Source organism: Mytilus trossulus, chromosome 4 (genome assembly GCF_036588685.1).
Source record: "Mytilus trossulus isolate FHL-02 chromosome 4, PNRI_Mtr1.1.1.hap1, whole genome shotgun sequence".
Lineage (NCBI taxonomy): Eukaryota > Metazoa > Mollusca > Bivalvia > Mytilida > Mytilidae > Mytilus > Mytilus trossulus.
The window spans coordinates 64761300-64788266 of NC_086376.1; the positions used below are offsets into that span (position 1 = coordinate 64761300).

The 26967-nt window shown below is 32.9% G+C and overlaps 2 protein-coding genes across 2 annotated transcripts in view; both read right to left on the reverse strand.

The window, feature by feature from the left end:
* The window catches only part of LOC134716743 (NBAS subunit of NRZ tethering complex-like), a 103300-nt gene that overhangs the window by 58332 nt on the left and 18001 nt on the right, over positions 1–26967 (reverse strand). The window lies entirely within an intron of this gene.
* LOC134714346 (uncharacterized) lies at positions 2680–21013 on the reverse strand. The gene is made up of 6 exons (XM_063575585.1): positions 20955–21013; positions 16861–16922; positions 13655–13716; positions 12698–12765; positions 8955–11817; positions 2680–8651 (listed from the first exon to the last, which is right to left on the reverse strand). Exons 5-6 carry the CDS (start codon positions 11812–11814, stop codon positions 2680–2682), a joined length of 8832 nt encoding a protein of 2943 aa, XP_063431655.1. The 5' UTR covers positions 11815–11817; positions 12698–12765; positions 13655–13716; positions 16861–16922; positions 20955–21013.

Here is a 26967-nt window from a genome sequence, read left to right on the forward strand (position 1 = left end):
ATCAAAGCAAGTTTCCGTTTCATGTGTTTAATACGGGATCCAAGGTCTCTTTTTTTCGCTTGTTTTAATTGACACTTTTCAACGTGTTTAACCAACGTGTTTAACCAACATGTTAACCAACGTGTTTAACCAACCAACCAACCAACCAATCAATCAATGCATGTTTCCGTTTCATGTGTTTCATACGGGATCCAATGTTGTTTTTTTTCGCTTGTTTTAATTCAGCCTATCCAACCAACGTGTTTAACCAACGTGTTTCACCAACGTGTTGAACCAACATGTTTAACCAACGTGTTTAACTAACCAATCAATCAATGCATGTTTCCGTTTTATGTGTTTCATACGGGATCCAAGGTTTTTTTTCCGCTTGTTTTAATTCAGCCTATCCAACCAACGTGTTTAACCAACGTGTTAAACCAACGTGTTTAACCAACGTGTTTAACTAACCAACCGACGTGTTTAACCAACCAACAAACCAATCAATCAATGCATGTTTCCGTTTCATGTGTTTCATACGGGATCCAAGGTTTTTTTCCCCGCTTGTTTTAATTCAGCCTATCCAACCAACGTGTTTCACCAACGTGTTAAACCAACGTGTTTAACTAACCAACCAACGTGTTTAACCAACCAATCAATCAATGGATGTTTCCGTTTCATGTGTTTCATACGGGATCCAATTTCTTTTTTTCTTCTCTGGCTTGTTTAACCATCCAACGTGTTTAACCAACATGTTTAACCAACGGTTTTAACCAACCAACCAACCAACCAATCAATCAATCAATCAATCAATCAATCAATCAATCAATCAATCAATCAATCTATTAGTGCATGTTTACGTTTCATGTGTTTGATACGGGATCCAAGGTCTCTTTTTTTTTCGCTTGTGTTATTTGAGCCTATCCAACGTGTTTAACCAACCAATGTGTTTAACCAACAAACCAAATAATCAATCAATGTTTGTTTCCGTTTGATGTTTTGAATACGGGATCCAATGTCTTTTTTTTTGGTTTGTTCTAATTGAGTCTATCCAACGTGTTTAATCGACATGTTTAACCAACGTGTTCAACCAACCAACCAACCAATCAATCAATCAACCAATCAATCAATCAATGCATGTTTACGTTTCATGTGTTTGATACGGGATCCAAGGTTCCTTTTTTCTTCGCTTGTGTTAATTGAGCCCATCCAACGTGTTTAACCAACCAACGTGTTTAACCAACAAACCAACCAATCAATCAATTAATGCAAGTTTCCGTTTCATGTGTTAAATACGGGATCCAAGATGTCTGGGTTTGTTTTTTTTTCGCTTGTTTTAATTGAACCTCTTTTGCGTGTTTAACTAACCAACGTGTTTAACCAACATGTTTAACTAACGTGTTTAACCAATCAACCAACCAATCAACCAACCAATCAATCAACCAGCCATATACCATAGCTTGCAGATTTCAATAGTATAGGACTGATGGTGTTTTAAATATATTGATATGTAACCTGAAGTGATTTCTTGAAAACCGCAAAACTGTTACTCTACTATTTCATACTTAAAAATATCTGCCAACAATAGTTTATTGTTATCAACTACAATGATATCTTACTGGAGGTAATCCTTATGTTGAACGAAAATGATTGTGACTAAATAATTGGACATAGACAGTAAATATATTTATTGAAGTGACACGAATTGTTTGCAATAAAAAAAAAAAGAATTCATACACAATATTCATACGTAATAAACAATCAATATCAAGCAAAACATCTGGCTTATGAGACATTATATATGAAATATTATTTACAAATTAAAACAATGTAACAATAAATATATAAATATGGTTTTTAAAAAAATGTCACACCACTAAGTGGAATAAATGAAGACTTCTTTCTGTATTAATATTAAAATCATCCAAATATGACATATTTAAACAATAGTTTGATTAGTCAAACATTCAAGTAATCTTGCACACCACTGAAGTCTTTTGGTTTGATCTGAAATAGAAAACAAATAAATTGAGATCGTTTTAGGTGGAGTTCGTGTTGATCAGCTTTTTCCCCCTGTTGTGTTTTGTGTACTTTTGTTTGCCATTTTATCTTTTTTCTTATTTGCCATGGAGTTGTCAGTTTATTTTGCACTTATCGGTTAAAATGGCTTTTTGATATGTGACATTATGTATAAATTTTACTTGGTGGGGGAGGGGTAAGGGTACAGGGAGGGGGGAAGGATATTATTTCACCAATCTTTGGAATCTGAATAGTTTAAACAGAAAAGTCTCCTCCTCCCCCCCCCCCACCCCCAAACACACACACACACAGCACTGAAACTTAAATGGTCGTTTCCCTTTTATGTAGTTTTTGTAATAACATTCTGGCAACATGTGCGAGGGGGATAGGACCTTTATCGTGACTTCTGGATAGGGTGTTTTTAAGCTTAGGATTTCGGGATCGACAATTTCAGGATCCGGGAAATGTTTTTTTTTCAATTTCGGGTTGTCGGGATTTAAATTTATTAAAATTCGGGACCTTGGGATTTTGCGTTTTTGAGTCCAGGATTTCGGGATCGGGACTCCTCCTATCCCACCCGGCCCTTCATCTGCGTATGGTGCGTTTCGTTGTTGTTGCTTGCTTAACTCGCAGTGTCATTTACAGGTACCAATTATATTCATATACAGTATATATATCTAATACTTATCGGCTATCTTTAAGCATTATGGAAATAGCATCGTGATAACTGTAGTAAGTTGGAATGCCTTTAACTTCTACTTTTGAGCAACCTTTGACATAGACATGATCAATCAATGTACCACCTTCTGTTGTGGCCTCTTCTACTAGCTGTTGAAATCCTTTTGAAGTCATATAGTCTAGTATGGATCTTTCTCCCTTTAATATGTCTTGATTAAAGTCACCTAAAACAATGATATTGTTTGAAAGTTCAGTCAATTTGCTTACAAACGAAATAAATGTTTTAAGAAATATTCCAATTTGATACTTCTGAGTTCTATATATTGTTGCCACAAGGACATTCATGGTGGGAATTCTGAAAGTCATACATTCTAGATTTTCCACGGTAATGTTACAATTTTCATATTCAGAATCTGTTTTTACATATACTCCTACTCCTCCGTGGCCCATAGCTTGCAAATTCATAAACACAGAATTAGTCGGTGTGTAGGCTGCAGATCTTGGATGGTGATAAAAATCATAGTTAGGAAGATAAACATGATCAGAGGAAGATTCAAGCCATGTTTCAGTCAGACAGACATAATCTGCATCTGTACAGTCTGAATTAGCCACTAAATCATTTTTATGAGCTCTTAGTCCTTGGATATTGTGATAAACAATAGTTACAAGTGTTTCTTCAGATGATGCTTCTACATTTTCAGTCAGATAATGTTTCATTGTTTTTATGCCTTTTATGATATCAGGATCACAGTATATTTTTTTACCAAGTGTTTTGTCATCAATTGGTAATATATGAAGCCCTTCTTTTGTAGTAACTCTACTCAATGCAACATATGCCTGGCCATAAGTGAAGCATTTATTCAAATCCACAACTGCTTGTGAAACTGTCAAACCCTGAACTTTATGAACAGTACATGCCCATGCTAACTGCAAAGGAAACTGTTTTCTCGTTCCATTTTTGAATGGTATGTCCTCTGTAGATGGTTCCAATCCAACGCATCTTTTCCCATTTATTGTTTTTTGAATCTTAGCGTTTTTTCCTACTCTCTCATTGTCAAAATTGATAAAAATAACATTCGGCAAAGACCCTTCTAAAAATTCTGCAATGCTGACAATAGTGCCCATTACCCCATTTACCAAGCCATCATTGACGGCTTCATTCTTTTTCAGCATTACGCGGGCTCCTTCAGCTAATAGAATTGAAGTTGGGAGACAAATATCAGTTTGTGAAAAATTTGCTGTTTTCTTTCTTAGTTTTCCTGTAGCTTTATTTTTTTCAAAATCTTGTGCTTCAATTAACTGAGGTTCACTGGACAGTTTCATAACCATTTCAGTATTGTGAATATTAATCTCATTATTAGTAGCATAAATGTGTAAAGCTTCATCTGTCCCACTACCTATACACTGCTTTAACATTTTTAAATCTGAGGATTCTATAGGAGAATATTTGTCTTTTATCCTAAGTCTATTCAATAACTGAGCAAACAAACCATCTTCACGTTGTCTCATGACTTCATCTAATTCTACAATAGTGAAGAAATCGTTCCACAGATAGTTCAAAGGATTCGATGGATCATCTACATAAAGTTTATCAGTTTTTCGGCATTTTACTGGTGGTAACTGAAAAAAATCTCCAACAGCTATCACTGAAACCCCACCAAAAGGATCTTTTTCAGGTCTTTTCTTGATCTGACGCAACCGTTCATGAATGAAAAATAACAACCTCTTGTTGACCATTGAGACTTCGTCTATGATTAAAATTTGTAAATTTTCTAATTTTGACCTTAAAGTGTTCAGCTTATCTTCACCAAGCATCGCTTTGTCAACAGTAAGAGTTTTGAAAATAGAAAGAGCATGGTGAATCGTCAATCCATTTATATTGAAGGCTGCAGTGCCAGTTGGTGCAGTCAATAAAACTGTCAAATCGTCTGGACTAGGAGAGCAGCGAGCAAGAATTCTTGTGGTTTCATAATGTAAGCATTTAATCAGATGGCTTTTTCCTGTTCCAGCTCCGCCTGTTACAAAGACGTGAAAGGGAGGGGGATTTTTACCATTGGCTTTTAGGTTGCACCATTCTCTTACCTTATAGAAAATACGCCTTTGTTTCATGTTTAAACCTCTCAACAAGGGTATAACTTCCGACCTTAGTAAACCAGTTTTAATCCCATTTCCACTAACTATTTCTGGCTTGTTACTTTTATTTAAATCTGGTATTCCAAATTCAGGACTGTCGACTTCTATGACAGTTGAAGATTTGGCTGCTTCAGTGCATTCACGTCTTTCACTCTCTGTTTCTGGACATAGGTCTGCCCACGCATCTTCTTGGTAATCATTTTCTTCCAATTTTTTTTCTGCAGCTTCTAGCTCTTTGCCACTTTTCACAAAGTTGGACATGTTAGTATTAACTATTTGTTCGACTTTAACAAGAACCTCTTTCTGATTATACCTGACCATTCCTGATTTGTAAAACAATTCATATGTCAAAAATTGTGGCGGTTTCAACTGTTCCTCTAATCTGTAAGGTAAATATAACTGTAAAATACTTTGGTAGTACTGTTCAGGCGATGTTTCAATGGAAAATCGTGCATATTTGATAATAGCAGGCTGGGTTCTTGTCCGCTTTCTGATGTATCCCATATCATTTTTAAGTTTGAATGTGGTATCTTCATTTATTTTATTTGGGATCTTTGTTTCTGCTAAAACTGAAAACTCGGAGCAAAATGAAGCTAAACACATCTGATTAAATAATTCAAGTTCTGGTCGACTTTTATATCTATCAGTAATGCTTTTCATCCAAAGTTCGATATCATCACCGTCGTCAATGTCATCATCATCATCGATTTCCTTTGAAGGTTTTTTTGTATTTGCGCTTTTAGATTTGATTAAAAGTTCTTTTAGAGGAATACTCATTTTACATGGATTTTCTCCAACTGGAATGAATTCAACTTTTCTTGAACATTCTTTCAAACTTAAGCCGATCACTCTAAAAACAGCTTCTTGGGCACTCAGCTCTCGAAAGTGAAAGTATGAAGTACCTACTTGTTTCATTGTTTGTTGTGCATTCAAATTTCCATCAGCGGCCTCATTTTTTGTTTGTTGTAGCAACAATCCAAGTTCACGTTCTGATTTACTGATGTAACTTATTATATAAACAACACAAGAATAAGCATCTAATATGTATTGTATGTCCATATTTGCATCCCATGCTTTCAGGAGATGCGGGTTGTACTGATTGATAAACATTTCATTTTTGTTTCTTTTTAACACCACAGTATTTCTATATGTAACTGACCTAAAGCATTCTTGAAAATCTTCCTGAGATACTCCTGCCCTTATGAATAACTCCGTAGTAGTTAAATTTTCCTTTTCACAGTCTTTGATTACAGCCCATAGAGATTCTAATATCTTTTTAGCTTCTAATGAACTAATTCCCGATTTTGGTTTTTCAACAACATCATCGTCAACATCTTCATCAGTGTCATCAGCAACACTACATTCTTCTTCATCATCCTTAGGTGGGCGTGATATAAATGTTTTTTCAGAGGGTGGTCTTGGGAAATTAAAACGACACACAGTTCCCTTTTTTCTACAACTTTTTGAATGTGTTTTGCTATGTTGTTGTACAGTTGTGACAATGTCTTTTAGCTCTGAGTCCTCGGTTTCCAGCGGTAGTTTACATGTTATATATTTGTCAACAAACTCAGTTACAATATCATCTTCATCTTCATTAAATTTTGGGGCATCTTCTACCCAGAACAAACAGTGCGTGTGTGGAGAACCTCTCTGTTGAAATTCAACTCTATAAAAGTAGTCTATCACATGACCAATTGGTTGAGCATCTGACATTATAACATCTTTTAGAAATCTTTTAAATCTACGATCAAACATTCGTGCAGGTGTAACAGGATTACTACAAAGGACTTTGCACTTTTCATCCCAAGTAAGTTCTTCAAACTTACGAATATCTCCTTGTTGCTTCAATATTGTTTCTATGATTTCTTTCCATCTGAAGTCTGCAGAAGAAAACGAGGCAAAGAATGTGGGAATACCTAACTGGCGAATCATAGCAAAAATATTCTTTTGTTCAGCTTGCCAATAAGGAGGTGTTCCTCTTACAGGTTTCATAAACTTTATTGCCTCATCTTTTCGGAATAACCCATGTAATGTGTCTTTATCACATAGCATTTTGCCTGTTACTTTCTTTCCATTTGAAAACACCGATCCTTTCCTTAAGGAAATTTGAACATTTGACATAACTCTATCTAGTTCAGACATATATTGACAAAAGAATATATAAGAAGTATCTCTTGCAAATCGGTTTTCTACACTCATTAATCTCAGATTGAAATATCTTAATAAAGATAACTTTTCTTCTCTCTCTTCATTCAATGTGTTTTTACCTGTAGGATAATGTACTGGAAACGTTTGAGCTTCAATACCCTTTGTTCTCAAAAGACTTACAGGGTTATTTTCCTCTGCAGGTGATAGATTGAATTCCTTATCAAACAATGCATCTAAAGCTTCCTGTGCAATATCAGCAGGCTGTAAACATGTGTCCAACTGAACGCCCTGTAAAGTATCATCTAAGTATGTATCCGCTTCATTTGTTTGTTCCTCTGTACTTGACCTATCTTGCAAATTATCATTTAGCGTTTCATTTGTTGTTGTTGAAGTGTCCATGCTCTCTACTTCAGGGCAACAGTCGTTATTTTGTAAAGGAATAGGGTTCAACCACTTTTCATTGATTACTATATTTGAATACCACTCATTTTTTTCTTTTAAAAATAGCAATGCTTCTTCTAAATGTTTAGTATCAACAAATTGATATTCCTCATAACCCTTATACTGTAATTTCCTTTTGAGCTTCACTTTAACTAAACAATTGTCATCTTCAGATCTAGGCAAAGTAGTAGTTACCTTAAAAATATCTGACGGTACACAAACACATGGTCCATGAACTGCCTTTTGGCCACCTTTAGGTAAAGCAATTATCTTCATGAAAGGTATATTAAGAGAAATTAAATGTTGTTCTAGTTGATTTAATTTGCTAAGTTCATTAGGAACATCATCTAATAATAGGTTGTTAAAAAAAGATTCAGCAGGCACTTTTCCTTTCAGGATCTTTCTGTGACATGTGTAACAAATCCAAAGGGATTGTCTACTAGTTCCTTGATACTTACATTCATCTTCGCATTCGTCTAAACATTTATGCAAATACTTATCAGAAATGCAAGTGTCTGCTACATCTTTTACAGAATCCTTTTGATACAAATCCTTCTTATATTCCATTACTTGATTTTGAAATGAAAGTCTAAAACAGCAAGCACAAATGTATTCAGGTCCTTCACATACATCTTTCTTAAATTTTTCAATAACTTTTGACATGTCTTTTCCTTCTTCTTTAGAAAGAATTCTTTTAGACAAAGTCTGACTTTTAACATTCTTTCGATGTTCATCATCAGTAGCATACTTGTGAATGCTTGCCTGTTTCACCTTACTTTGATATTCATCATCAGTAGCATACTTGTGAATGCTTGCCTGTTTCACATTGTTTTGATATTCATCATCAGTAGCATACTTGTGAATGCTTGCCTGTTTCACCTTATTTTGATATTCATCATCAGTAGCATACTTGTGAATGCTTGCCTGTTTCACCTTGTTTTGATATTCATCATCAGTAGCATACTTGTGAATGCTTGCCTGTTTCACCTTGTTTTGATATTCATCATCAGTAGCATACTTGTGAATGCTTGCCTGTTTCACTTTATTTTGATATTCATCATCAGTAGCATACTTGTGAATGCTTGCCTGTTTCACCTTATTTTGATATTCATCATCAGTAGCATACTTGTGAATGCTTGCCTGTTTCACCTTATTTTGATATTCATCATCAGTAGCATACTTGTGAATGCTTGCCTGTTTGATTCTATCTTGGTGTTCATTGTCAGTAGCATATTTGTGGATGCTTGCCTGTTTCGCTTTATTTTTGAATTCATCATTATTTTTATATTTTTCAATGCTTTCATTTTTTTTCCCTTCTCTGTGTTTTTCGTCTGCTATATACTTATCTTTTAAAGCTTTTTTAATATCTAATTTATATTTGTAATCATTCTGATATTTCTCCCTTCCTTTTCTTATTTTCAGAGCTTTGTACGACTCATCGTTCGAATACTTTGTCTTTAGTGCTGATAATTTCCTGTACCTTAATTGAGAATCAGTGTGATACTTTAATTTTTCTTTTTCGCTTTTTGATAAGTATTGTTGTTCAGTTACATCTTTACCTGAATGCATTTCTTTCTGTGACGATTTAACAGAAGAATTGTTTTCATTATTTAGACTACTAACCCGTTGATCTTGTTTTTTGTGTTTCTTTGAAACAAATAAATCATTTTGCTCACATTTCCTTTTCGTTGCAACTCTATTACTTTCGAGTGGTATGTCCATCTCTGGTAAAACTGATAATACAACCTCATAGTGTTGTAAGTCTCCGATGTGTCGAAGATAGATTGCACGTTCATTTATTTCACTATTTGTAAAAATTTGAGACGATGAATACTTTATCCATACTCCATTATAAAACGTATAAATATCCGTTTTTAGAAGGTCTGCTGCAGCGATTATTTCCAATGCAGTTCCCCATGAATTGTTCTCTCTCATTTTTCGACCACTTATATGTTCTTCTACTGTACCATATTGGTTTTCTAATAGACTAGTCAAATGATTTGAAATGCTCAAGCTATGCTTAATTATGTCTTGTCTAACCTTTTCATGGAATATTTGTGTATGTGAAACAGCGTAAGATATTGCTCTAAAGAGACAGTTTCCATCTGCTATGATGGACTTTGTTTCAGAGGGATGGCCAATATTACACGATTCTGAACTGCACATGTTTTTATTCACTTCTTTTGAAGATATATTCAATATTCCACAGAGTTTCCTTTTAGAACAGAAATCTAATGGCTTAAAGGAATAATTGGATCTACAATCAGACATTATTTCTATATCAGAAACTTCATCTTCTTTAATAAATGTACATGGAGACCCTACCTTTGAAAAATCTACTGATTCCATGTCATCTGATATGTCCATTAACCTGTCGGATTCAATGTCATCTGATACATTGTGTGATATGTCCATTAATATGTCTGATTCAATGTCATTTGAAAGATCAGATACAAGTCTTTTGGTATTTTTCCACAATCCTCCCTTTAATTTGTCGATTGTTTCTTCGTTAGTCTCATTTTCTTCAATATTATGCTTATTATCTAAATAACCTAGTATTGGTACACTATCTTGTGTTTCAATATGTTGCATATTATCTTGCAATGTCATATTTACACTACTGTCAACTGTGTCTTGTATTGCAACAGTAATTCCTGTTACATCAAAAGGTACAGATTGATCACCCTGAACAAAATTACAGAAGTGTTGGTAAACAGCTTGAATGTCAGGAAGTTCAAATACAATACTAGAACCATAATTATCTACTAAACCAAAACGATTTCTTGCATGAGAATCAAACATATATATTTTGTTATTCTGCTTTATTACTAATGATGTTGTTGCTCTTACAGTAACAAAGCATCCATCTGAGTCTATTAATGCATATTGCAGGGCTTGGTCTAAGGGTAAAACGCCATCAAAATCTGGGTCAACGTCATGTACAAATGCACAAATGGAACGTTTCTTGTGACAATGAATAATACGATTTCTAAGATCTACAAATTCTGGAAGGTCTTCCACACAGAGATAATTATTAGTACCGTGCACAGATGTATAAATATCGTTACCTTCAATGAGTATATTGTCGAGATATAACTTGTTCCATGCACAAACTGGTTTCAGTTTACTATGCACTATTGCAGATAAACAATTACTAACACATTGTTTCCCAGCGTTTTCACCAAACCTGGTATTTCCTTGATGGAAACTACCCTGAATGAGTAGATTATTTCCTTCTCGTGTTACTTGTGATCTTGATAAATCATATAAAACTACCGGATTTTCAAACCTGATATTTGCATGCATACCTGTTTTCTGTTCACCTTTCCATAAATTGGAATCTACAGATTTGTCTGCTTTATTATCAATGTAATTTTTATTATTTCTACCCAGACATGCCTGTTTGTTTTCTAACTGATTGTTGATTGAATCTGAATAACGTTTTAGTTTACTCAATTCTGAATTGTTCAAATTAGTCTTAACTAAATGTATGTTGCAGTCAACAGAAGGAGCAGTCAATTCATTAACAGTTTGATACTGTTCAGTGGTATTGGCAACAATATGCCCAGTTAAATCATTAACAGTGTGATTGCAATTAGTTTTATTGACAACAGAAGGAACAGTCAATTCATACACAGTGTGATCATGGTGAACCTGTTCAGTGGTAATGGCAACAGTATGTCCAGTTGAAATATTAACAGTGTGATTTCTTTCAATTTTATTGACAACAGAGTTAACAGTTAATTCATTATCAGTGTGATTACTACCAGTTTTATTGACAACAGAGTTAACAGTCAATTCATTATCAGTGTGATTTCTTTTATTGACAACAGAGTTAACAGTCAATTCATAATCAGTGTGATTTCTATCAGTGTTATTGACAACAGAGTTAACAGTCAATTCATTATCAGTGTGATTTCTATCAGTGGTATTGACAACAGAGTTAACAGTCAATTCATTATCAGTGTGATTTCTTTTATTGACAACAGAGTTAACAGTCAATTCATTATCAGTGTGATTTCTTTTATTGACAACAGAGTTAACAGTCAATTCATTATCAGTGTGATTTCTTTTATTGACAACAGAGTTAACAGTCAATTCATTATCAGTGTGATTACTTTCAGTTTTATTGACAACAGAGTTAACAGTCAATTCATTATCAGTGTGATACTGTTCAGTGTTATTGGCATCAGTTTGCCCAGTTAAATCATTAACAGTGTCATTTCTTTCAATTTTATTGACAGTAAATTCATCAACAGTGTTTTCTCCTTCAGGATAACCATTCTCAGTGCTTTCTCCTTCAATTTTATCAATATCAGTAGACTGCTGCAAAGCCTCCTCTGCCAACCTTCTTTCTCTCATTCTAAGTTTTTGTTCTTTGGCTATGGAGGCTTTGCTCTTTTTTGATTTACGTGGCATCACCTGAAATAAAAAAAAATGTATAAAAATATTGTTATGACAATTTCAAGTTTTGTAAAAGATTGTTTTTACACCGAAGAATCAGCCAATCACTTACTATTATCAGTACCAAACTTATGTCAAACTTTGTTTTTAAAGCTTGAAATGCCAAAAAAAAAAATATAATTAAAAATTTTAATCAAATCAATAGTACACTGATTGATTAACCTGTTTGTTTCAAGGATGTAACCTTAAAAACACACATATATTTTGTTTACACTTTGTGAAAAAATGCATAAACATAAATGTATCCATATTCATAAAAAAATATAAGTGCTTGAAACCATTGAAGGGTAAAGAATGCTATGTTAACTTAAAATAAACATTGTGCATTTATCAAATATTTTAAATTTGAGTTATCTTTCTTTTATCATATAAATTGCACATTTATATACCATGCTTAACTTTTTTTATATATGATGAAATGTTTTTTTTACAAGTCTGGTTATTTAAATACACATAATTTTGTGAACTATCACCCCTATTTTTTGGTGAGGTTTGTGTTGTTTATTCTTAGGTTTTTCTATGTTGTGTCATGTGTACTTTAGTTTTTCTGTTTTCATTTTCAGCCATGGCGTTGTCAGTTTATTTTTGATTTATGAGTTTGACTGTGCCTCTTTTAATTGATAAGTATAACAATGTTATTAATAAATTGCATGAAAGGCCTAGATAGAATGAAAAGAATGTTCATTTCTCTGGACTCAAGGGTTGTCAAAGTATTGTAAGGCAAGATAACCCAAGTGGACAAACTTTTATAGGGTATGTAATACTCCCAGAAAAGGGAAATATTGAGCAATACCAATTGTTAAGCTATTTTATAAGTATGCTAAAAAGAAATACTTACTCTATTGGTAATGCGTAGATACCAGCTATAGATGCGAACCAACAAGGTTTAAATTGCAAAATATAATGCTGAAAAATAAAAAAAAAAGTGATATTAAAAGCTTTACTATAGTATGTACGAAGATATAACATATGTTGATGTTAAAAGTATTCAACTATAGATACAGAGAAATATCTGACCTTTATGTCAATTTCAAACTTTAATGCAAATACTGATATCAAAATGGCAATACTGTAATATGATTGATTGTTGCTTACTAGTTACTTAACGTCCAGTGGCAAATATTTCATGCATGTTCATGACGATAAAATACTATATCAAGTATTGTCATGATAGTATGAAAATACTCAGTGAAAGTCATGTTTTTTAAACCATGACAGAATGTGTTTTTTTTTAATCTAGTTTATTTATATGTTTTGGATTTTAGTATGACGTCGATTTTCACTGAACTAGTACACATTTTTATTTCGGGGCCAGCTGATTTTCTTACTGTGTTGAAGACCCATTGGGGGCCTTAGGCTGTTAACTGCTCTTTGGTCAGGTTGTTTGCTCTTTGACATATTCCCTATTTACAATAAACTCTGTGTGAATAAACTCAACAAAATCATCATAGATAAAAGAATTACATTTTATGTGGTATACATGTTTTGTCTGAAAAGAACTCATCAGTTTTTCTTGAAAGCAAAAAAAAATATAGAAGGCCAAGTCACATGAGTCAGGTATGAAGATTGTGAAAGGTTATGCCCAATAAAGCTAAGGTAGCTAGTCAGTCTATTCCTGGGATATAACTAAATGACTAATACAATTTTTTTTAATGATCTTTGTTATGACTATAGGTAAATGTACTTCAGAATAAGGTCAGGAATCAAGAGCAGGATATATATGATATAAGCTTCTTCTCTTTTCAAGTAACAGTATTGTATGTATATGTAGGTGACCTCTCTTGATTATACTTACTGCTTTGACAATGTAAATCAAACAACACCTTTAAAATGTCTTCTATAGTCTTCTTCAAAAATCTGCAAAAGAAAAATACACTAAAATTTATATCACCATTTAACAATCTTTCTAAATACATATGCAACATTTATCATTTATAGTAAAAACAAATCTTCCACTATTGATGATAAAAGACTGAAAAAATAATAATCAAAAAGTTAAAAACAAAAAAAGTCTTTTATGTTTGATATTTTTGTCCAATTTACATGATTTTTTTTTTTATTAGTTGGTATTGGCCTTGAATACTCTCAGATCTGTACTTTAATAGTGCCTTTTTGATTTTGGGATATATAAGTACCCCTCCATGTCAACTCCGTGTTTTTGTTCATGTATTTCTATTTGTATCTATCAAGTTAAGCCTTTTTTAATATTCATGATATTTCTTCTTATGTTGTTCTGTTACACCGTTGTCCCAGGTTAGGGGAAGGTTGAGTCCTCGCAAACATGTTGAAAAAATCCGCCACATTTTGTGTTATGGGCCAGTTCCAAGCCTGTAGTTGCTGTTTCATGTCTATCATATTTATTTTTTTGTTAATTGTCTTCTTATAAATTATGCCCTTAGTTTTCTCAATTCAATTGTTTCATATTTCTCATGTTGAGGGCCTTTTATAGCCAACCATAGGCATACAGAATGTGTTTTTCTCATTTTTGAAGGCGGTACAGTTTGGTTATAATTGCTTTCATCTACTTCATTTGAACTTTGTGACCTAGCGAATTCAGACTATTTACCACATGATCAACTTGACAGAACCATATGCATGATATTTTGAGCAGGATCTGCTTACTCTTTTGGAGCACCTGAGATCACCCTCATTTTTTGTTGGGGTTCGTGTTGCTTAGTCTTAAGTTTTCTATGTTGTGTCTAATTATTTGTCTGTTTGTCCTTTTTTTTTTTTTTAGATTCGAGCGTCACTGATGAGTTTTTTGTAGACAAAACACGCGTCTGGCGTATATACTAAATTTAATCCCGGTATCTTACCGAATTTATTTATGTATATGTAGGTGACCTCTCTTGATTATACTTACTGCTTTGACAATGTAAATCAAACAACACCTTTAAAATGTCTTCTATAGTCTTCTTCAAAAATCTGCAAAAGAAAAATACACTAAAATTTATATCACCATTTAACAATCTTTCTAAATACATATGCAACATTTATCATTTATAGTAAAAACAAATCTTCCACTATTGATGATAAAAGACTGAAAAAATAATAATCAAAAAGTTAAAAACAAAAAAAGTCTTTTATGTTTGATATTTTTGTCCAATTTACATGATTTTTTTTTTTATTAGTTGGTATTGGCCTTGAATACTCTCAGATCTGTACTTTAATAGTGCCTTTTTGATTTTGGGATATATAAGTACCCCTCCATGTCAACTCCGTGTTTTTGTTCATGTATTTCTATTTGTATCTATCAAGTTAAGCCTTTTTTAATATTCATGATATTTCTTCTTATGTTGTTCTGTTACACCGTTGTCCCAGGTTAGGGGAAGGTTGAGTCCTCGCAAACATGTTGAAAAAATCCGCCACATTTTGTGTTATGGGCCAGTTCCAAGCCTGTAGTTGCTGTTTCATGTCTATTATATTTATTTTTTTGTTAATTGTCTTCTTATAAATTATGCCCTTAGTTTTCTCAATTCAATTGTTTCATATTTCTCATGTTGAGGGCCTTTTATAGCCAACCATAGGCATACAGAATGTGTTTTTCTCATTTTTGAAGGCGGTACAGTTTGGTTATAATTGCTTTCATCTACTTCATTTGAACTTTGTGACCTAGCGAATTCAGACTATTTACCACATGATCAACTTGACAGAACCATATGCATGATATTTTGAGCAGGATCTGCTTACTCTTTTGGAGCACCTGAGATCACCCTCATTTTTTGTTGGGGTTCGTGTTGCTTAGTCTTAAGTTTTCTATGTTGTGTCTAATTATTTGTCTGTTTGTCCTTTTTTTTTTTTTAGATTCGAGCGTCACTGATGAGTTTTTTGTAGACAAAACACGCGTCTGGCGTATATACTAAATTTAATCCCGGTATCTTACCGAATTTATTTATGTATATGTAGGTGACCTCTCTTGATTATACTTACTGCTTTGACAATGTAAATCAAACAACACCTTTAAAATGTCTTCTATAGTCTTCTTCAAAAATCTGCAAAAGAAAAATACACTAAAATTTATATCACCATTTAACAATCTTTCTAAATACATATGCAACATTTATCATTTATAGTAAAAACAAATCTTCCACTATTGATGATAAAAGACTGAAAAAATAATAATCAAAAAGTTAAAAACAAAAAAAGTCTTTTATGTTTGATATTTTTGTCCAATTTACATGATTTTTTTTTTTATTAGTTGGTATTGGCCTTGAATACTCTCAGATCTGTACTTTAATAGTGCCTTTTTGATTTTGGGATATATAAGTACCCCTCCATGTCAACTCCGTGTTTTTGTTCATGTATTTCTATTTGTATCTATCAAGTTAAGCCTTTTTTAATATTCATGATATTTCTTCTTATGTTGTTCTGTTACACCGTTGTCCCAGGTTAGGGGGAGGTTGAGTCCTCGCAAACATGTTGAAAAAATCCGCCACATTTTGTGTTATGGGCCAGTTCCAACCAAGCCTGTAGTTGCTGTTTCATGTCTATCATATTTACTTTTTTGTTAATTGTCTTCTTATAAATTATGCCCTTAGTTTTCTCAATTCAATTGTTTCATATTTCTCATGTTGAGGGCCTATTATAGCCAACCATAGGCATACAGAATGTGTTTTTCTCATTTTTGAAGGCGGTACAGTTTGGTTATAATTGCTTTCATCTACTTCATTTGAACTTTGTGACCTAGCAAATTCAGACTATTTACCACATGATCAACTTGACAGAACCATATGCATGATATTTTGAGCAGGATCTGCTTACTCTTTTGGAGCACCTGAGATCACCCTCATTTTTTGTTGGGGTTCGTGTTGCTTAGTCTTAAGTTTTCTATGTTGTGTCTAATTATTTGTCTGTTTGTCCTTTTTTTTTTTTTAGATTCGAGCGTCACTGATGAGTTTTTTGTAGACAAAACACGCGTCTGGCGTATATACTAAATTTAATCCCGGTATCTTACCGAATTTATTTATGTATATGTAGGTGACCTCTCTTAATTATACTTACTGCTTTGACAATGTAAATCAAACAACACCTTTAAATTGTCTTCTATAGTCTTCTTCAAAAATCTGCAAAAGAAAAATAAACTAAAATTTATATCACCATTTAACAATCTTTCTCACCTTGGTCTATGTGAATATTAAACAAAGGACACAGATGGATTTATGACAAAATTGTGTTTACATGATGGGAATGTGTTTGTAAATCTTACTTTCTAAACATTCTTGCTGCTTAAAATTATCTCTATCTATAATGAACAATAGATTCAGTGGAAAATGTTAGTGAAAATTTACAAATTTTATGAAAATTGTTAAAAATTGACTAAAAAGGGCAATAACTCCCTAGGGGGTCAATTGACTATTTTGGTCATGTTGACTTTTTTGTAAATCTTACTTTGCTGAACATTTTTGCTGTCTACAGTTTATCTCTATCTATAATAATATTCAAGATAATAACCAAAAACAGCAAAAGTTCCTTAAAATTACCAATTCAGGGGCAGCAACCTAACAACAGGTTGTCTGATTCATCTGAAAATTTGAGGGCAGATAGATCTTGACCTGATAAACACTTTAACTCCATGTCAGATTTGCTCTAAAAGCTTTGGTTTTTGAGTTATAAGCCAAAAACTGCATTTTACCCCTATGTTCTATTTTTAGCAATGGCGCCCATCTTGGTTGGTATGCCAGGTCACCAGACACAATTTTTTTAACAAGATACCCCCAATGATGATTGTGGTCAAGTTTGGTTAAATTTGGGTCAGTAGTTTCAGAAGAGAAGATTTTTGTAGAAGTTTACGGACGCCAAGTGATGAGAAAAGCTCACTTGGCCCTTTAGGCCAGGTGAGCTATAAGGTGTTTTACATTTGATATAATCATGATTATAGTCCAAGTAACATGATTTTTTTTATCAGTTGGTATTGGGCCTTGAATACTCTCAGATCTGTACTTAGTGCCTTTTTGATTTTGGGATGTATACATAAGTACCCCTCCATGTCCACTCTGTGTTTTTGTTCATGTATTTCTATTTGTATATATCTGTTAAGTTAAGCCTTTTTTTAACTGATTTTTATAGTTTCTCCTTATGTCATGTCAACGTGTTTGTGTACACAAGGATGTAGTGTTCCCTCCAATGATAGGAGCACCTATATTTTTTGGGGACGTCTCGGGTGTTTTCCTATGGTAATAATAGTAACATGCAGTATACATGTAACTTACTAATTAACCATCATTCATGATTGATATAAGTTTTTATTAACAACTTTAAATTTCTGAAATTTGGCTAGTACAGACGAGAATTTTTCTCTTATTATAATCTTTTTAGTAAGGTTGCTATTATTTCTGTTAATGAACATGTTGCAATTGAAATTACAAAATCGCAAGAAACGAAATCCACGATATTAATTAAAATCATACGATTACTACCACTACCTCTTAAAGTCATAAGGAAACGAGTGAGTGGTGAAAAATAATGTTTGTCCAATTCTTGAACCAATGAATGTATACATCATAAACTTAGTCCTCTGTGCACGATTTTATCATTATTTTCGCAAATATATCATATAATCGTCAATTTTTCTCTCTCTGTTTGTTATGAATTAACAAATATGGCTGCTCATTAAATGCCGTGTTTTAAAGCCGAGTTTTACCGATTGTCACCTTATAGTAAACAAATCACAAAAAGCATGGGTCTTCAGCACGTGTTTAACATGTATAATCAGATATTAGTTTATTTCAATGACAGATCCATGCGTATTTTGGTCACCTGATTTTTACGAGGAGGGTTACGCTCGGGTCACTATGCATATGGATAATATGTCGGCGAATTGCTTGCTGGAAGCAAGCAATTAAAAATAAGTAAACTTCTTCTAAATGTGGACAAATTAAAGAATTTCCCTCAGAAAAAAGTATATGTACATAAGTTGTATAATGAAAACTATCCATTTAGTTATAAAAAACATATGCATATTTTTTTTTTAATTTGAGGTTTCTTATGACTTTAAATATATACTTTCTTTTACTTTTTTTTTATAGTGAACAAATGACCCACTCTTTTGACAACAATATTAGATAAAAAGACCAAAACTCAAAAACTTAACTATAACCACTGAACTATGAAAATGAGGTCAAATGACATCTGCCGGCTAGACATGTACACCTTACAATCATTCTATACAACAAATACATGTAGTATCAGTTGTGCAAGAAATTATTGTGACAGGATGGTGGTACTGATTATCCCCCCAAAAATAAATAAAGTCCCCATTACAAGTATAAACCGCTAAAGCCTCCTCTATTTTTCATTCAATTCTTTATCAATTTGCTTTATAATGTCATGATTGTAGAACATTTTCAATATTAAAAGATTATTGTTGGTCATCTCAACTGGATTGAATTTCTCGCTTGAGCAATAATTCAGCCTTCACGCTTAACTTTGGGTCTAAAAGTCAGATGCTCAATATTTTTGAAAATTTCGTTGGATTCTGTTGGCTTGAAGGGAATAATTGTACAAGACAGATGCAATTTTGCACGCCAATACCGTGCGACTTGTGGTTAAGTGTGTGAAGACTGTGAGACGGTCCGTCGAAAGTAAGAAAAATCCAGATGACATGACCAAATGATAAACTTTTTATTGCTATTTTACCAACATGACCTATGACAACAAATGGCATGTGCACCCTTAGTTTCTAGTAATAAATTTAAATATCACTCTACTGAGATGAGTCAGTAAGATCAAAGGAAAATTTGGTAAATAGCCATAATAAAGATTCTCCAAATTTTATATAATTATTGATGAGATTGACTGACTGACACACAGGTATACTTCAACTTTTTCTAAAGCATGGATATAATCATCACGGTCAAAGTGTCAACGTATATTTGTTGAACGTTCCAGAAAATAATTAAAATAGCCTTGCCAGACGTTATAATTATTTGGACTAGTTAGGAACATATATAAGAGAATATCATATGGCATTTTCAATATCACATTTTTATCAACCCAAGACACCAATATAATCCCAAGAGCTCTGCTCGAGGGATTATATTGGTTGACGGTTAATACGGTGTGTGATATAATAGAAAAAGCCATATCATATACACTTTATTATATACATATACCTCAAGTAGATGTTTTTTTGTGACATGAAGTCATACAGATAAAGAGGTTTGAAATGACGTCATATAGATTATAGGTTTGACATGACGTCATATAGATAAGGGTTTTGATAAAGCCTTTGCAACAGTGACTGCAAGTTGATGACGTAATACAGATTAAAGGTGTGATAAAGCTTTTGCAACCGTGCTGATAATGATATCAATATCATCACGGGTGGCTGATGCAGCAGGCTTGCCATTGATTCTATTACACATACAATTTATCTGTATTTACAACTCAGTATATAATAAACTGTGATATTCATTCCAATGGAAATAATACACCTTATTGCTATTTGTCCGCCATTACTGGATATCACACAGGTTCCCGTAAAATTTTGATGTCTTAAAACAAAATATCTGATGCCACAATACACCTTATAGCTATTTGTCCGCCATTACTGGACATCACACAGGGTCCCGTAAAATTTTGACGTCATAATTCAAAATATCTGACGCCACAATGGAAAAGTGATTTGTTGTATGACGCCAATAGTTCAAGCGGAACAGATTCTTGGGTCAAGCGGAAATAGCGATAAGGTGTATTGAAAAGTGATTGTTGTATGTGTCAAAAGGTCAAGCAGCAATGTCGGCCGGCCGTGTACGGTGTAGGCTAATAGCGATAAGGTGTATATATTCCAGAATACTTTTTCCTTTTGGAACTGATTTAATGAAGGAACTTCTATAACGTGAAAAAAATGCGTGCAATATTTAGGTACCCCGTACACTGAGCCCGTAAATATTTTGGGACCTTCATGTGTTTTTAAGGGATGACATTTCAATCACGAGTGGTCGAAGTGGTAGGGTCCAGGGATGAACAGATAGAAATTATTAGGTCACTTGTTCAAGCTTCGTCACATATGATTGATAGCGCGAAGATTACTTATATAAAGATGAGAGTGTACTGTAGATAATCATTCTCAGGTCTCGTGAATCTTACCAAGTTACCTTTTTTAAATATTATTTCTCTATCTCGTGTCACGCTATAAACATCAAAGTTAGCTAGGTGCTTTAATCATTCATCATATTAGGACAAATCGTCCAAATATTAGGACAAGTCGCCCAAATATTAGAAAAAACAACTCGTCCCCTACAGTTGTTTTTTTATTGTTTTGTTTGCGTGAGCCCTCTATCTAGACATATTTGATATTGAGTGCACATTAAATTATCAGAAATCTTTTAGCCTATATGTCCAATGTTATTTTGATTTACAATTAACTTTATGACTAGACTTAGCTGTGACAAAACCCGACGCAGAGGCTATAGACTATATATACATGGGCTACATGACATTTCATTATAGACAAACAGATGTGTCACTAGTTGACAGTAAGCAAACAAAGAAAATACGTCAATATATGGCATACGATACAGTTACAGGGGAGGTAATGACGTTGCTATCGTAAACTGTTATTCGCGGCGAAAACTTGACTGTGACATATCTGCATATCGGGAAAAAATGCATTTTCCGACTGATTGTATCATTCAAACTGATTTAATTTTTAAACGAATTCATGGACACCCTCTTTTTTAAAATGACATTCGGTTTGAATACGTATGGAGACGTATCAAGATAGTCATAAATTTAAAGGATAATTATATATATAGAGAGAGAAATTACAGATAATTCAACAAATAAACAGCTTGTGTTTATCTTTTAAAACAAAAAAAAAGAATACTTAACTCATAAACTATATAAACAACGCCACCAAATTCAAACTTGATTTTTATAGTGTGGCAGGTAATAAGTATTGAGTAGTTTCTCAACATTTGCTTCAGGCAAACTAAAGTTCACGAAAACGAGAAATTCAGCAACTTTCCCATTTGTAAAGGGCCATTATATCTCTAAAACAGGAGCAGGATCTGCTTACCCATCCGGATCACCTGAGATCACCCCTAGTTTTTGGTGGGGTTCGTGTTGTTTATTCTTTAGTTTTCTATGTTGTGTCGTGTGTACTATTGATTTTCTGTTTGTCTTTTTCATTTTTAGCCTTGGCGTTGTCAGTTTGTTTTAGATTTATGAGTTTGACTGTCCCTTTGGTATCTTTTGTCCCTCTTTTTTTGTTAGAATCATAGTGGCAACAGTAGTATACCGCTGTTCAAAAACTCATAAATCCATGGACAAAAATCAAAATCGGGGTAACAAACTAAAAACGAGAGAAACGCATTAAATATAAGAGGAAAACAACGACACAACACTAAAATGTAACACACAGAGAAATGGAACAAGCACCAGACAAAATCCCACAAGAATAACAAATATAACATTAAAACCAAATGCTTGAGGCAAATTAAGTTGTTATGTGGTACGCATAACATATTTTCTCGTTTGAATTGTTTTACCCTTGTCATCTCATTGATAGCCAGTCACTGAACACTAGATGAATGTCCAAAACCTTTTGTGCTTTGTGCTCGTCACTTCTTGGGCATTCTGTAACTGAACTTGGTCATTTTTTTTGGAATACTTTGACTTCATTTTCATGCATGGGAAATCAAGATTCTCAAAACGAAGATATCAGGTTTTTTTTTTAAAAGTCAATAAAACCACACATTAACCTCATCAAAAGACAGTCATTATGAACTATTACGTTTGGGTTTTACTTGAATCAAATGCAACTACTACAATACTAGACAAACACAACTTCGGCCTTCCATAAAACAAACAGAATTATTGAAGTGTTATTTAACTTGGACTTGCAACATGCAACTTTAAAAATTCTATAATGACGAAAACGTAAAAAAAAATGTTCATCGTGAAATTGTGAACATGGCAGTAGTATAAAAAAAAAAAACCACAAGATGAATATTGGTATAAAAAACTATGGAGACATCACCTTTCACATTTTAGCGTGGTCATACAACAATAACCTATTATATACTTTCTCATTTCAGATGCAATTTCTTCAGTCATATTTCAAGTTAAATGTGGATATAACATCGAAAATACTTACAAAGAAACCAATTAAATTTGTGTCATCATATTACAGTGGTTATCTTTGAATAAGAAAATAAAATGTACGCATATGAATATTTAATTTTTTTTAAACATACAGTCATTTTGACTGTTCATACAAAATTTCGTTAAAAAACGATATGTGCGTTTTAGATAAGAACTCGAACTACATGCATTACTATAAAAGCTCAGAAGTAGCTAAACTAGACATAGTTAGGCGATACAGGAGTAACTTTATTCATATTTGCTCATTGGGGGAATTATTGAAATAAAGAACAATGCCCACCGCGTTGCACTTATTCAATATTTCAAAGTGACACCGTACTCTTTTTCTTTTTAATTTGATTGTCCACCGATTTAGAACTTGTCAAAAAATCTTCCTGATATTAACATATAGAATAAGTTTTGTCCAAAATCTTGCAACATTGTAACATTGACAGTGCTCACGAGGCCATTTTCTATAAATTTGATATTTCAAAAGGGCATAACTCTTATTTTGGATCGATCGTCCACATTTTAGAACTTATCCCAGATCGACTAAATGCATAAAAACTGGTGTACCACAAGGTTGTATTCTTTGCCGTCTACCATTTAATTTATATATATTAACGGTTTACCACTTAACATAGAAAACTCATTAATAGATTTATATGCAGAAAATTCTACATTACATGGTTAATGTAATGATGTACTTCAGTTAATTTCTAACGTTCAAATTAATATTCATGTGATTGAAAACTTGTGTTCGCAAACATGTATGAAACTAAAAGATAAAAAGTGTAAATCAATAATTATTGGTTCAAAACAGAATAAACTGAGAACAGTTTACATATTATTTCAGATGAACAGACAGAAAATGTAGATTGTGAAATAAAAGCTTGGTTTATATATCGACAAAAACCTAAGTTGGAATGAGCAAATGTGAAAAAAAATCTTGGCTTATACATCTACAAAAACCTAAATTGGAATTGGCAAATAGATAAAATACCATGTAAACTATCAAATAGAATTATTTTTTTTACAGAAGATAAGAAAATATTTAGCTATGCATATACGAATTATCTATTTTAATTCTTATATTCTGCTATTGTTTGATTACTGTTGCAATACATGGGGAAGTTATAAAAGTGGATTAAATAAACTTAATAAGTTAATAAAGAAATCTACTAGGTTTATAGTAGAAGCTGGCAGGTTCACATCACCAAGTTTAGTGTTTAATAGTTTAATCTGAATTAATCATGAAAGGGTATGGTTCTTAACTGTTTACGAAATCAAATCATTTTACTGATAATCAAAATTATAATTTACGTTCAACCGATAAAACACTATTAATTCTTCCAAAACCAAATGTTTCAAAATGAAAAAAATACATATTCAGGTTCTCAAATATCTAACACTTTACCAAATGAAACAAAAAATGAGTATTACAGCTTTGTCTTTTATAACAAAATGTTGCAAATTGTTCATCAAATGTGCAAATCAATGTATTATCTATTGGTAGATACACTTGTATATTTTGTATAATATATCGTTATAATACTGAATGTACTTATACATATGTTATTATTATTTTGAAGACTCTCAGGATAATTAGTTTTAACAAATGGAATCGATATCATCCGCTTGAAATAAAAATTATTTATTTACCTATTTATTTCATTTATTGTTAATATTAAAAAAGGGAATGAAAGATACCAAAGGGACAGTCAAACTCATAAATCTAAAACAAACTGACAACATACATGGCTAAAAATGAAAAAAACCAAACAGAAAAACAATAGTACACACGACACAACATAGAAAACTAAAGAATAAACAACACGAACCCCACCAAAAACTAGGGGTGATCTCAGGTGCTCCGGAAGGGTAAGCAGATCTTGCTCCACATGCGGCACCCATCGTGTTGCTTATGTAATTACAATCTATACGCTAGTGACAGTATATAAAACAATCTGGTAAGAATGGTACCAGAGAGCACTAAAAAGACCGGACGGACACCTCATATCCGTGACCCTCGCAACGCTTTACGTGGGGCAATACTAGGGTATTTGTCCATGAGACTCAAATGAAGCCCCAACTTCCGTTTCATATAGTTAATGAATGCACATGATTGTAGAACTGTCAAAGTAACACTACCCAAATTTATACTAGATCTGAGTTTTGGATACAAGTCTCATATCATTTGTTTATGGCTAACTCAATTTTGAGAACAGAAACAAAAAAATCAGCATTTCCCCCCAATTGAAAACAGGAATAACTCATAATCTATATAAGTAACGCCAACACATTCAAACTTGATTTTTATATCGTGGTAATAAGCATTGAGTAGTTTCTCAACATTTACTTGAGGCAAACTAAAGTAGACGCAAGCGAGAAATTCAGCAATTCTTCCATTTATAAAGGGCCATACCTCTAAAACAGTTACAGTCAGTAACGCCATCCAAATTGAAACCTGATCTGTGTTTCGTTGTTAGAATTAGTGTAAAAACTTCATAACATTTGCTTGCGGCAAATTAAGTTGTTATGCTGTACTGTAATATCACTGTCCCCTGTAAGGGGGAGAGTTAGCATTCCGCTAACATGTTTAACTCCGCCACATTCTGTATGTATGTGCCTGCGCCAAGTCAGGATACAATAATTCAGTGGTTGTCGTTTGTTGTTACATATTTGTTTTTGTTAATTTTTTGTTCAGAAGTTAGGCATAACATATTTTCTTGTTTGAATTGTTTTACATTTGTCATCTCATTGATAGCCTGGAAAAAGAGTGTTGATAAAAGTCATTTGACACTAGATGAATGTCCAAAACCTTTTGTGCTCGTCACTTCTTGGGCTTTCTGTAACATGAACGTGGTCATTTTTGTTTTATATCCTTTGACTTCATTTTCATGGGAAATCAAGATTCTCAAAAATAAAGGTAACAGTAGTATACCGCTGTTCAAAACTCATAACGTGAATATCAGGTTTTTTTTCTCAAAAAGACAGTTAAACCACACATTAACCTCAACAAAAGACAGTGTATTATTATGTTTGGTTTTTACTTGAACGAAACGCAACTACTACAATACTAGACAAGCACAACTTCGACATCCATAAAACAAACAGAATTATTGAAGTGTGATTTAACTTGGACTTGCAACTTTAAAAATTCTATAATGACGAAAACGTAAAAAAAATGTTCATCGTGAAATTGTGAAAATGGCAGTAGTATAAAAAAAAAGTTGAATATTGGTAGAAAAAATAAATATGGACGCAACAAAAGTCGAGTACACCTTTTACATTTAGGCGTGGTCATACATGTTTCAAACAATAACGAATTACAAACTCTTCATTTCAGATTCAATTACTTTCATATTTCAAGCTTAATGTCGATAAAATATCGAAAATGCATACAAGCAAACAAAATGTATCTGTCATCATAATAAAGTAGGTGTGTTTGAATCTTAATATAGTAGGTGTGTTTGAATCTTTATATAGTTCATGTATTTGAATTTAAATGCTAACAAAAAAAAAGGAACGCGTTTAAGTTATCTTACTTCAAAACAAAAAAAAAGCAGTCATTTATTCCACGCAAAATTTCGTTAAAAACTAAATGACCGTTTGAATTAAGATAAACAACTGCATGCACGGCTCAGATGTAACTACATTAAAATAAGTTATGCGATGAAAGCGTGTCTTTATTTAAATTTGCTCATTGAAGAAATCATTCAAGTAAAATGCAAAATGCCAATGCCCCCTCCCCAGCATTGCACTTATTCAAAATTTACAAGTGGCATAAGACTCTTTTTTCTTTTAAATCGATCGTCCATTATTTTAAAAATTGTCCGGGATAATGATATTAACCTATAGTATAAGTTTTGTTAAAAATCTTGCAAGAACTCACGGTACCCTTGACAGTGCTTACGGGTCAATTTCCCATAAATTTTGAAAGGGGCATAAGTCTTATTTTAAGTCGATCGTAACCAATACACTAGTGTCAGTTTTACATCTAAAAAAAAAAACCGCGCATTA

What these genes read in the sequence shown, in the direction of transcription:
- LOC134714346 (XM_063575585.1), bottom strand. Translation starts at nt 11,814, where the DNA reads ATGCCACGTAAATCAAAAAAGAGCAAAGCCTCCATAGCCAAAGAACAA. An exon ending in ACAGAAAGAAATGCATTCAG is followed by an intron (nt 8,652 to 8,954) that starts GTAAAGATGTAA and finishes TCAAAAATAAAG; the next exon opens with CGAAACAGGCAAGCATCCAC.